A 13,985-nucleotide genomic window follows, 5' to 3' on the forward strand; every position below is an offset into this window, starting at 1 on the left:
GAGGGGAACTGTTACGTCTTGTATATCTGCCGCTGTGGCCACGAAAAAATTTCCCCTTTCTATGTGAAGCGGCCGCTCTGCTTTTGGCTTGTGGTAGGAAAGTGCTCTTGCCCCCTGTTGCTTGCGAGATGATCTTTTCCAGCTCTTCTCCAAAAAGACGTTGACCTTTAAAGGGCAGTGAAGTTAATGACTTTTTGTAACTAAGGTCCGCAGACCAATTTTTGAGCCACAGTGTTCTGCGTGCTGCAATGGATAAAGCTGAAGTGCGCGCCGTGATTTGAGATGTATCCAAAGTGGTATCACAGAGATAACTAGAGGCCTCAGCTATGGCTTGAGCAGAGGTTAACAATTCTTGTCTGGACGTTCCATTCTGAATGTCCTTAATTAGGCCCTCAGACCATGCTTGAATAGCTCTGGACACCCATGCTGATGCCAAACAGGGACGCAACGTCGACCCTGCAGAGGTGTAAATTGCCCTTAGAAAACCTTCGAGCCTTCTGTCCGAAGGGTCTTTGAATGCTGCCGAGTCAGTGACTGGAAGAGTGGTGGATTTTGAAAGTCTAGACACTGGAGCATCAACTGCCGGTGGGTTAGACCATTTTTCCACCAATTCCTTTGGGAATGGATATGACTTTGAGAATTTTTTGGTAGCTTGAAATTTATGTTCGGGGGAATTCCACTCCTCCTGAATCAAACTCTGTAATTGCTCATTATCTGGAAAGCATACTGTTAATTTATGCTGTCTTTTAAATAGCGTAGGTGCGTTATCAGTCTGTTTGGGCTTTTGAGAAATATTCAGTACCTCAAGCACGCCCTTGATAATATTGTCTACATCGTGTAAATTTTCACGGTCTCTGCCCTCATCCTGATAGTCTTCCTCACCCATAGAAGAAGCCCCAGAAGAATCAATTTCACCTTCAGAATGAAATAATTGTCGCTCAGGAGATGACTCATCAGATCTAGTAGAATTGGCATCATCATCTTTTGTGTCATCTGACCGTTTGCGTTTAGTACTGGATTTGTGACTAAGTCTGACTAGAGCCTTTCCTAGGTTGTCTGCAATGGCAGGTAACCCCTGTAGAGATGCTAGGGATTGGGACAATTGAACAGCCCATAGAGGGGGCGGAGGTTCAACTGGAACTCTAGGATTTGGTTCCTCTGTGTCACTTCTAGGAGAATTTTCCACTTGTGCCGGTGGAATACTCCCTGAGGCGCTGGCTGCACCCTGCCCCTGCTTGCAAGACCTGCACAGCGACTCCCCCTGGCCCCCTGAAAACTTATTCTGACAATTTGTACAAGCAAGGTATCTCACCTGTGCTGAAGTAGGGACCTTCCCCCCCGACCTCGGGAATATTCCCACTGGCCTACCTTCTGCCATGTTATATATGAAGGTATAGTGTGTGGGGTATCGCCAGTAGATCACAGAAAGTGTTTCTCTTGGAGAGCCTGTCAGTAGCGTGCTTATCGTTGCGCTGTATGCTATAAAATGGCCGCCTGGAACGCATGTATGCGTTCCAATACGTGCGCGCATGCGCACCAGCGCGTTAATTCGCGCCGAAAAAAGATGGCCGCCGGAGAATCAGAAGGTGGAACGCATATGCGTTCCACTCTCAGGCGCTCCCGGCTCAGCGCAAGTAAGTGCACAACCAGCGCTTCCATCCTCTGACACAGAAGACGGACCATGCGCCCAACACACACAGGCTATAGAGCGGATACTGTGGCCAGCACCCCAGAAGGGCAGCGTCGGTGGAGGTCGGGGGGGGGGGAAGTGGAGGGGGGGGTGGCAATGGGGGGGAAACCAAGGTTAGGCAACGTTCCTGTTAACAGGTAAAATGCCACTTACCTTTCCCCCCACACCGGCTAGACCCTCTGTACTGGTTTCTGCAGTACAGGCAACGTCTAGGTGGTCTGTATAGCTTTATGCTAGAGAATGACCCCGGTGTGTATCACCACGTAGGGGGCTGCCATACAAAAAACAGGTAACCCTGCTTTTTCGGCCTCACCCCGGGTATCAGACAGAGCTGAACGTAGCGTCAAACGCAGATCCAGCCTCCCGGTAGCAGGACACTTAAAAAACTGAATAGGAATGTACAGTGTGAGGGGTAAAGCCCGTTGGCCACGCCCCTTTAATTACTTCAAGTGTCCTGCCTCCTGGAGGATGGAGCTTAACCCCATCGGTCCCTGTGTCCCCCTAAGACGACAGAGAAATATTCATTCCTTATAGGCAGGGGTGCTTCGCCAATGAGGCGAGTTGAGGCTGTCGCCTCAGGCGGCAGCGCCCCACTAGGTACCAGGGGCAGCAAAAATGCTGCTCCTGGTACTTTAAGAGCGAATTTCCAGGGGAGGGGGGGCAGCAGAAACTGCTGCTGCCTCAGGTGGCGGAGGGGCCAGGATTGCCCCTGCTTATAGGGGTTGTTCACCTTTAATTTAACTTTTAGTATGATGTAGAACAGGGATCCCCAACCTTTTGAACCCGTGAGCAACATTCAGAAGAAAAAGGAGTTGGGGAGCAACACAAGCATGAAAAATGTTCTTGGGGTTCCAAATAAGTGCTGTGATTGGCCATTTGGTAGTCCCTATGTGGATTGTCAACCTACATTGAGACTCTGTTTGCCAGTGCACCTGGTTTTTATACAACCAAAACTTGCCTCCAAGCCTGGAATTCAAAATGAATCACCTGCTTTGAGGCCACTGGGAGCAACATCCAAAGGGTTGGAGAGCAACATGTTGCTCATGAGCTACTGGTTGGGGACCACTGATGTAGAACATGATACTTATAGAACTTGCAATCGGCCTTCATTTTTGATAATTTGTGGTTTTTGAGTTTAATCAGCTGCTTTCTAGTCTGCATTCTCAGCAAACTGGTTGCAAGGGTCCAAATAATCCTAGCAACCATGCACTGTTTTGAATATGAATAGGAGAGGGCCTGAATAAGTAATAAATCATACCTCCCAACATTTTGGAAGTAAAAAGAGGGACAAAAAATTTTTTTCCACACGTAGCGCAGCAATTTTTGACCACACCCCTTTCTGTGACCACACCCCCTAATTACCATGTTTGTTTTACAAAATTTGGCAGGTTATGAAAGTTTGAAAATATTTCTCCTTATCTAAACTGTGTTTTTGTGTCTCAAAATTGTTACAAAGTATTTTATTTGCACCTGCTAGCTGTTCTGGGCTCTCTGCTAAAAGCCAATTAAGTGAGAAACTTTGTTTCTTTTTCTGGCTGTTCAGTGCAGAGAAAATAGGGACTTTCCAGTACAAATGAGGGACTGCGGGTTGAGCTGTCAAAAGAGGGACTGTCCCTCCAAAAAAGGGACAGTTGGGAGGTATGAATAAATGAGTAATAAAAAGTAGCAATAACAATAAATGTGCAGCCTTACAGAGCATTTGTTTTTAGATGAGATCAGTGATCCCCATTTGAAAGTTGGAAAGGGTCAGAAGAAAAAGGCAAAGAATTCAAAAACTATAAAAAAAAAAGAAACGAAAAAAATGAAGACTAATTAAAAAGGTGTTTAGAAATAGCCATTCTATAACATACTAAAAGTTACCAAAAGTGAACCACCCCTTTATGCAAAGAAACAAAATATAGCAAAATGAAATGCATCGGGCAACTGCACATATCATCATGAGATAAAGTCTGGAACCGACTGATTAGCTATTAATTTCCCCATAGTGATGAAAGGGCCCCTCTGTATCAGCAAATACTGGAGGTGCTGGTATCCAGTGGAACAGATTTGATTAATAGTTCTAATTACCTGTAGACATAATTTACAAGGTCCAAAAACTGAGCGTTCAGTTCAAGGTCCTCTGGGAAACGTTTTTCTATATAGGTCATCATTTTCACCAGCAGAATGGATTTTTCCCGAAGTGTTGGGGTCTGTGAAACAAACATGTATTACACTCACGCCACCAGTATCAAATAAATGACTGCAAGAAAATGATACAAAAAAGAAAGGAGGGCAAAGTAAACTTGCCTGAAATATTGGAGTATATGTTAGGGAAAAAGTGTCTGGCGTAGAAGGCCAAGCTAATAAAAGCTCACCTGATTGGCTGCCATGGGAGTGTTGTTTTTGAGCCACTCTTCAACTATTTTAACGACGGCTCTAAGAATTTTGGCATCGGGGGACTTTTCAATGAGGGAAGTCAGAATGGTTTGGATGAAGTTTTTCCTCATTTCCATGCTCATTACTGCCAGCCGAGTCTTCACCAGATCCAAGCTGAGCATTACCAGCTCACTTGTGCCAGCTGAAGATGAAAAGAAGCCGAATGAGTTAGTGGGTGTCTGACAAGGAAACTGTTTCCACATCCCCACCCTGAAATCTCCTGGCCGGCCTTCCATAAAGGATTACTACTCCATATGCAGGAAAACACGTGTTGTTAATGTGCAGCAGAATTGTGCTTCTTTTCCTGGAGATCTGTAGCCTCAGCTGTTACCTGGATTGGCTTCTGCAGTTCCGGGCGTAGTCTGGGGGTTCAGATGTTCCCTCACCATCTTCTGAAGAGAGCGCATGAAGACCGATATTAACCGGTCTATATAGCTGGGATTGTTGCTGCAGGCCGACTTCAGAATCATTAATGTACCTATAAAAAAAAAAAATTAGGGGGATTAGCAGGTATTTCCTGCCTAGCAGTTAAAGGGGACCCGTCACCCAAAAAAAATATTCAAAATCCTATTTTATCACATTAGTCAAGCAAAATAAACTTTAATTACACTATATAAATTATTTGAATCTTGTTTCCTTCAATCTGGGAATTCATAATTATAGCAAGCAGGCAGCAGCCATTTTGTGGACACTTATTAAGGCAAGTCTTGTATCATCTCAGAATATTGTTTGTGCACCAGAATGGGGGACCTGATGTCCATCCCCATGCACTGGCTACACAATTAAATGGTGAAGAGAATGGGGGAATGTGTGGAGAGTAGTGACATCTAGGTGAATGGAAAGTGAAAGTAATTGTCTGCTTAAGGCATAGAGGAGGGGCAGACAATATTTGATTGACAGCTGAGATTTTTAAGTGAGCTTACAACAGCTATGAATGCTTTAATGAAAAAATAGAAATTGGATTTCATGTTTAATTTGAAAAGGACTTTTATTATACAGATTTGTGTGTCTGGGTGACAGGTCCACTTTAAAGTAGCCGATTTATCTGTATGTTTTATTAAGCACCATTGTCGGTCAGTAGAGGGGGGGAGCAAGGTAAATAAACAAGGCTTTCATATTAAATCCATGTGCAGATCTCCGCCAACATGCTGTTAACATTGTTGAATTATTTAAAGTGCAAGGTCGGCACTTTCCATCATGCCTGACCTTGAGCCGCTTTGCGGGAAATTGATTAAACCACTGTCTTGCTTAGTGTTTTCCACAATACACCCTGACACCTGACAAACAGGCATTTCCTTGAGTAAAAATTACATCTGTCTGTGTTGATCACGGAGAGACGGCTAGCATTAAAAACCATGTGCTGCCTCAGCCCTGTTGCACTAGGATCCTTGTTTTATTGACAGAACCAATTCTACCGAGGAGCATGTATGGAGGAGATTGGCACCAAAGTCGATCAATGCTTCAGTAATACCTACGGGCGAATTTGTAAGTGAAATGGATCAAAGACTCCGATGTGAGAGACAAGTGTCTAATCATCTCAGATCTCCGCTCGCTCTCATAAGAACCCAAAGGCAGAGACCTGGAAAGACTGATGTGTTTACTAATTAAGACTGGGACTGTTCACCTTATTAGCTTTAAACCCTTTGGTCTTTCAGAGGTTAATACAATAGAAGAATGGACTTCCCACATTCTTTATCATTTAGAAACCCGCAAAGCATGCACGAGTAGAATATAACAAATACGAGGCTGTTGATTGGTGCACGGTTTTATCCAAAGAGTGGCAAACTCACCAAATAACTGTGACGGATTTGCGTTGGTGGCTTTTTCATAATTAGTGAGCCCTTCATATATAACTTTCCCAACAGCAGCATAGAGGCACTCCAGCTCTTCATACTTGGATGCCACACTTGATGTACCTAAGGAAATGTAGAAAAGTTGCCATGTTAAAAAAGCATCCATATATTTTTTACAACCCCAATGAGTGCTTGGATGAATCAGAACATAAAAAAAGGCTACAAACCCTCCAAACCAATTGTTAGATATTCCTTCTCTGTATGTATGTGTGTGTGTATATATATATCTATATATCTAGATATATCTAGATATATCTAGAGATATATATACACATACATATATATACACATACATACACACACAGTATAGAGATTAGAGATAGAGATTAGAGATAGAGATTAGAGATAGAGATTAGAGATAGAGATTAGAGATAGAGATTAGAGATAGAGATTAGAGATAGAGATTAGAGATAGAGATTAGAGATAGAGATTAGAGATAGAGATTAGAGATAGAGATTAGAGATAGAGATTAGAGATAGAGATTAGAGATAGAGATTAGAGATAGAGATTAGAGATAGAGATTAGAGATAGAGATTAGAGATAGAGATTAGAGATAGAGATTAGAGATAGAGATTAGAGATAGAGATTAGAGATAGAGATTAGAGATAGAGATTAGAGATAGAGATTAGAGATAGAGATTAGAAGGATAGAGATTAGAGATAGAGATTAGAGATAGAGATTAGAGATAGAGATAGAGATAGAGATTAGAGATAGAGATTAGAGATAGAGATTAGAGATAGAGATTAGAGATAGAGATTAGAGATAGAGATTAGAGATAGAGATTAGAGATAGAGATTAGAGATAGAGATAGAGATAGAGATTAGAGATAGAGATTAGAGATAGAGATTAGAGATAGAGATTAGAGATAGAGATTAGAGATAGAGATTAGAGATAGAGATTAGAGATAGAGATTAGAGATAGAGATTAGAGATAGAGATTAGAGATAGAGATTAGAGATAGAGATTAGAGATAGAGATTAGAGATAGAGATTAGAGATAGAGATTAGAGATAGAGATTAGAGATAGAGATTAGAGATAGAGAGAGAGAGAGAGAGAGAGAGAGAGAGAGAGAGAGAGAGAGAGAGAGAGAGATAGATATATACACACACACATATAGATAAGTGGATGCAGCCATACTGCCTGGGCTGTGGCTCTTGTATGTATAGAAAAGCATCTACAGCCAAATAAGATTGCTTTAAGGGAAATACAGGTATGATATCCATTATGCAGAAACCTGTTATCCAGAATGCTCCAAATTATGGGAAGGCCATCTCCCACTCTATTTTAATAAAATCATTTTAATTATTATTTCCTTTTTCTCTGTAATAATAAAACAGTACCTTGTACGTGATCCCAACTAAGATATAGTTAAACATTAGTGGAGGTTTATTTAACTTTTAAATTATTTTTAGAAGACATAAATCATGGAGATCCAAATTATGGAAAGATCCCTTACCCGGAAACCCCAGATCACGTGCATTCTGGATAACAGGTCCCATACCTGTACAGAAATCTTAACAACTAATGTCAACACTATTGTGGCTCACTCAGCTGGGCTGCAGAAGTAGTGGGGCAATGAGCAATGCTATGGAGACATTATAATTCCTGTGTTGCCTTCAGGTAACTAAAATAGCCTTAGGCACAAATCTTAGGTATAAACAACTGGGACTATAGGCATCTGAAAAACTGAGTGTACAGAACGACTTAAAATTGTCAGCAAAAATAAAGATGGCAATTAAAATATTTCTTAATGTGCAGTCATGATTTTTGGATTAGGCGGAAGACCAAACCAGACACATGAGATTAAGTCACAATTTAATGTATATTCAGATTTCTGCACAATCCCTAAAAATGCCTCATGAGGATGCAAGATTGTTGCCTCAAGCTTTAAAGCCACTTAGCATCCAGATTTGGTTCCTCTGAACACAGGGGGAACAATTTAAGGATGCTTGAGCCTTCGGGCTCGAGTATTCTGCTACTAAAACCACCCGAGAATTACTAAAGCTCGGCTTCCTGCACATCGTTTCTTTTCCCCAAAAAAATAAAAAGCATAGCAGGTTTTAGTTTGGGGAGAAAAAAAAAAAAAAAAGATAGGTATTCAAATGAAGGAACCATGCAAGAGTTTAGGAACACTTGCATGGTCTAAACGCTCAAGTATTCTTAAATTGGCCCCTAAGAGTACATCTGAATATGAATTCTACAATAAGTTATAGAGTTTGGCTGAACCGAATCAGAGACTTGGTGTATCCTTAATAGGGAGATAAATATTTTCTGCAGAAGTCTTTGGGGATCATTTATAAAGTTCACACAGCTCAGAATGATTCGGACAGTGAAAATATTTGCCCTGCGCGTGGTAATATTTATAAAGCTGGATAAGAGTGGTGCAAACAGAATTACATCTTTTTTTTCACACTGCGAATGTCCTTAAGAGCTTTAGAAAATTTGGCGAAAACCGCAAATTTTAAAAGTATGCGATTGAGTTACGACACGACTTCGGTAGCAGAGAAAATATTTGCAAAACAGTTTCACGAATTTAAATTACTGTCAAGGTAATTTTCGCGCACAACAACCTCGCACAGTGGGTGCAATCATGCAAACACCCTTCTCATTTGCGAGTCTTTTGCGCAAATTTGTGCACAACGCGAATTTGCAAAAAGGTCCGTTCCACATGCAGAAGATATACAGTAATTGCATTCTGCAAATATGGACATTACTTTAGTATTCCTGTGAGGTAAATTCAGATATGGGTTTTATGGGTTTAAAAGTACAGGTCCTGGATAGGCTTCAGCACTCTGGTGCTTACTCCAAAGAGTGAGTGTGTAAAGCTAGAAGATCTGAGCTCACCAAATGAGCGGATCATTCCCGTGATATGCCCTGCTATGGTAGACAGCCCTAGGGCCAAATAATCAGATTACATTGGCAGAAATAGGAGCCACCAAAGCAAAAACCACATTAACTAGGCTATGCAGCCCTGGATCAGAAATAAAACCTTCCCGATTGACATCTGCCAATTTTTTGGCCAGATACTGGGCCCTGTATATGGGCAGATAAGCTGCCAAATCAAATCTAAAGGACCTGAATCAGCAGCTTAAATCTGCTCGTGTATGGCCACCTTAAAGGGATACTGTCATGGGAAAACGTTATTTTTCAAAATGCACCAATAAACAGTGCTGCTCCAGCAGAATTCTGCACTGAAATCTGTTTTTTGAATGAGCAAACCGATTTTTTTTATATTTAATTTTGAAATCTGACATGGTGCTAGACATATTGTCAGTTTCCCTGGTGCCCATAGTCATGTGACTTGTGCTCTGATAAACTGCAGTTACTCTTTACTGCTGCACTGCAAGTTACATAGTTAAATTGGGTTGAAAAAAGACAAAGTCCATCAAGTTCAACCCCTCCAAATGAAAACCCAGCATCCATACACACACCCTCCATACCTTCACATAAATTCTATATACCCATACCTATACTAACTATAGAGTTTAGTATCACAATAGCCTTTGATATTATGTCTGTCCAAAAAATCATCCAAGCCATTCTTAAAGGCATTAACTGAATCAGCCATCACAACATCACCCGGCAGTGCATTCCACAACCTCACTGTCCTGACTGTGAAGAACCCTCTACGTTGCTTCAAATGAAAGTTCTTTTCTTCTAGTCTAAAGGGGTGGCCTCTGGTACGGTGATCCACTTTATGGGTAAAAAGGTCCCTTGCTATTTGTCTAATGTCCTCTAACTAGTTGGAGTGATATTGCCCCCTCCCTTCCCTCCCAGCAGCCCATCAACAGAACAATTGGAAGGTAAACAGATAACAGCTCCCTGGTAGATATAAGAACAGCACTCAATAGTAAAAATACATATCCCACTGCGACTCCTTCAGTTACAGTGAGTAGGAGAAACAATAGCCTGCCAGAAAGCAGTTCCATAGTGCAGCACTGGCTCTTTCTGAAAGCACATGACTCACACAGTGACCTGAGATGGCTGCTTACACATCAATATTACAACAAAAAAATAAAAAATAAAAATATAAAAAAAACTCTTGTTGGGCTAGGAATTTAATTTTATATTGTTAATTATTTGCAGTGTAAACAGTGGAATTTTGGAATAGAAACTACATCATAAAATCCTGACAGAATCCCTTTAAGCCTGCCACCAAATGTAGATATTTTAAGACTTTGTCAGCAAGAAACGACAGGAACGTACAAAATGGATGAAGAGTTTTATGTCATTCGACACTATTTGCCGAGTATAAGGCAAACGCCAGGATACTGCTTTTATTTCCACAACCTGAATCTATTAGACATAAGAACATTTCACTGAATTGAGAAACAAACAAGAAAAAAAAAACCTTGATGTCCTTGCAAACAATGTGCTTATTGACATGTCTCATGGATTCTCTCTCTGTGAACGCTGCGGTTAGTTGAACCTGAGTTCAGCTCAGTATAATAAGCGAGTGGAATTCTTCCTGACCCCAAAGGTACGTCTAATCCGTACAGAGCCAACAGCCAAAATAAAAACAAACACGGTGGCTTAATCCTGAGAGGTAATTAACGATAATGGTTATTTGTAATGATAGATGCCTCGCAATAACCCGCAGGGAAAATCACTTCTGCGCGGGGAAACTTTGGCTTTTTCACACTCAATTTCTTTTGCTTTTCACAGGGAGGTTAAGGATTTTTAACAACTGAAAAATTGCTTTTTTTCCCCCCCAGCAGAAAATGGATTTGAACTACCAACAGAGATGCATCTCATGTAGGTTTTTGTACCTTCCTCTGTCAACTAAACTGCTTTCCAGCTGAGAATTACAGGAAAAAAAAAGATGTTATCAACGAGTGAATCATAAAACAAGAGTTTTTATTAAAAGGTAGTGCAGGTTTTAATGGCTCCATCTGTTGCCGTGCTAAAGATAATGGGAGTTACCATCCGGCAACAAATGGAGATCAGCAGGCGGGTTTTCCCTGATACTGAATGGAAACACTTGTAAACAATTACTACAATTATTGCTTTTCACTTTTTTAAAAAAAAAAAATGGCAATGCAATACAATATAATTGTTGGGGCCTAGGCTTTATGGTCTTTCTTTTTAATAGTATGAGAGCTACATTACCTGGGGCAGATTTTCAATTCTTTTTAATTGTTTGCTTTATTTGAGTTCTGCATCAATCCAGTTTGCAATTTAAAATACTATATGCTTATTGAGGGTCACTGACCCTAGCAACCAATACTCTGTGAGGCTACAATTTTATTGTTAACTTTTTATTCAGGTCCTCTCCTATTTATTTTCCAATCTATTCCTTACTGGTTGCTAGGATTAAATTGGACCCAGTATTGCAAATTGTCACTGTCTACATCATACTTAAATTTTATTCAAGGGATGTGACCACTGAGGGCACTGCTTGCCTCATTTCAGGATCTCTTCCACCCTTTTACAGGAGACATGGTAGAGCTACAAAAAGGCAAACATATAACAAGTATTTAGTATCTTAAACACACATAGCTAAACATGAATTTTAAAAGGATACTTTCATGGGAAAACATTTTTTTGCAAAACGAGTTAATAGTGATGAGAGTTCTGCAATGAAAATCATCTCAAAAGCGCATTTAATTTTGAAATGTGACATGGGTCTAGACATATTGTCAGTTTCCAAACTGCCCCCAGTCATGTGAGTTGCAAACTTCAGTCACTCTTTACTGCTGTACTGCAAGTTGGAGTGATATCACCCCCTTCCCCTCCCCCCAGCAGCCTAACAACAGAACAATGGGAAGGTAACCAGATAGCATCTCCCTAACACAAGATAAAAGCTCCCTAATAGATCCAAGAACAGCACTCAAAAGTAAAAATCCAGGTCCCACTGCGACACATTCAGTAACATTGAGTCCAAGAAACAACAGCCTGCCAGACAGCAGTTCCATCCTAAAGTGCTGGCTCTTTCTGAAAGCACATGACCAGGCAATTACCTAAAAAGGCTGCCTACACACCAATATTACAACTAAAAAAATACACTTGCTGGTTTAGGAATTACAATTATATTGTAGAGTGAATTATTTGCAGTGTAAACAGTGTAATTCACCATAAAAATCACGCCAGAATCGCTTTAAACATAGCTTTCTTTACAGTGCCAACATGAGCACTGCTCAGTGTAATTGTTGCAGATCCCAAGACTAAATCTGCTTTCCCAAAGTTAGGCAAGTGGTTCTGAATGTATGGGTACATACTTGGCTCAGTAGGGAAGATGCTCATGAGTCGGGATAGCAGCGTATGTACAGCACGGAGAACCTTGGTGTTCCCGCAGGTCATGCAGGCGGAGATTCCCCTCTGTAGAGGTTTGAAGCTGCTGAGAATGGCTGGATTCTGGAGCACGGTGAGCAGGAAACTTAGTACCTCTAGGCCTGTGCAGATGTTAGCAAAGTTTGCTTGGTTGGGCTGCTCCTGGAAGATACAGGGAGAAAAAAGTTCATATCATCATACTGAAGGTTTGAAATGTCTTCTCAAAGTCTGCCAGTCTGCCAGTTAGTGAACTGTTTACCTATTTCATGCAAAATTACTGCAAGCAAACCTCAAAATACACATGGCATAAAAAAGGTGCCCCAGAGGGGAACCGTTAGCACTCTAGCCTGGGACCTTATGTTTTGGGTAGCGAAGAGCTGTGGCAGGCAGCAGCCAGATCTGTGTAGCATATATATGGGCTCCTTGCAGTCATCTATGCATGCAAGAGGAAAATACCCAAGATACAGCCAATGTTGTACAATAGCTTACTTGTAAAATTCTACAGGAATAGTGAGCAGCAAACTCTGTCTGAGAAGCAAGACCTACATACGTTGCACTCATTCTTACACTATACGGCAAACACTATTTCTTATGCAGGAAACATATTTTGGAAACCCTAAACTAGGGATGCAGTGAATCCACTATTTTGGGATTCGGTCGAACTACCGAATACTTTGTGAAAGATTCGGCCAAATACCGAACTGAATCCCAATCCAAATTTGCATATGCATATTTAAAGGGGAAAAAAAGAACCGTGCGTGGTTTTTACTTTGTCGTTTTGCGAGTAAATCTGAATCCTGCTGAAAAATGCCGAATATCGAATACTAGATTTGGTGAACACCTACCAAAAACCTAATACATTTGCAGCTGGAAAATAATTAACCTGTAACTCTAAAATAAGATTTTTTGGGGCTTGGAGAGCTACCGCCTTTGATATGCCACGTTGTGCCATCTATTTTACATTTTCAAAAAAAGAAAAAGTCCTTCCTTCCTCTGCTTGTCAGAATATCAGGCAACAACAAGAAGCAGCTCATTATGCACTGTGGCTTAGGGGATCTCACACCGAGATAAAAGCTCTCTACCTGTTTCACGTACAGTTTTTTTAGACTTTGGACACGAGTGATGGTTATTAATGTAGCAGAGCTTAATTAATTAGCATCAGATGAATAATAACATCCATTTAGGAATATGGATGAATGGCATTTGCATGGGGGATTTTTGAGTGCTGTAATTATGATTTGCAGTAAAGTTTTATCCAAAATTATAATAAAAAAAAAAAAAAGATTAAATAAGACTTAACGGGCGAGTGTTCTTTACTGCAGAGTAGGTAACCATGGGTCATGTATTGTGCTTACAGTGTCGGAAAGTAAAGAGCTAACTATATGGAAATCATTTCTTTAAGGGCTCATGCATTGACTGTCATCAAACATCCTAGTCTCCTGTAGGACACAACAAAAACTAATGCTAGCTTTGCCTGTCTGGGAGTATAGCCGGCAGAAGAGGTCGTTTTTATCATTCTGTGTTGTCCTGCCGCCTAGTGGTACCACCTATACCCACTGTTCCTGCGTCCCCCAAGCTGATGAAGAAATGTTGTCAATAGCAGAACAGGGCAGCATTGCAAAAATGAAAATTCAGTCAGATTTTGATTTCTAGTTAGGTCAAATACACTGAATGTGCTGCCCTTTGCTTACACAATGTATTAAACCTTAAACTGACTGAAGGGAGACAGATTGCCAACAGGAGGATAGTAGAGATTAT

At 40.9% G+C, this 13,985-nt stretch overlaps 1 protein-coding gene across 4 annotated transcripts in view; it reads right to left on the reverse strand.

The window, feature by feature from the left end:
* trrap.L (transformation/transcription domain-associated protein L homeolog) overlaps nt 1-13,985 on the reverse strand; it is a 132,337-nt gene that overhangs the window by 69,969 nt on the left and 48,383 nt on the right. For all 4 annotated transcript variants that reach the window (XM_041575843.1, XM_041575844.1, XM_041575846.1 and 1 more), the window contains exons 44-48: nt 12,176-12,389; nt 5,896-6,021; nt 4,437-4,583; nt 4,045-4,247; nt 3,758-3,879 (exon numbers count right to left, since the gene is read on the reverse strand). In XM_041575843.1, the coding sequence (XP_041431777.1) occupies nt 3,758-3,879; nt 4,045-4,247; nt 4,437-4,583; nt 5,896-6,021; nt 12,176-12,389 (812 nt within the window). The remainder of the gene's footprint in view (nt 1-3,757; nt 3,880-4,044; nt 4,248-4,436; nt 4,584-5,895; nt 6,022-12,175; nt 12,390-13,985) is intronic.

Source organism: Xenopus laevis, chromosome 9_10L (genome assembly GCF_017654675.1).
Source record: "Xenopus laevis strain J_2021 chromosome 9_10L, Xenopus_laevis_v10.1, whole genome shotgun sequence".
Taxonomy (NCBI): domain Eukaryota; kingdom Metazoa; phylum Chordata; class Amphibia; order Anura; family Pipidae; genus Xenopus; species Xenopus laevis.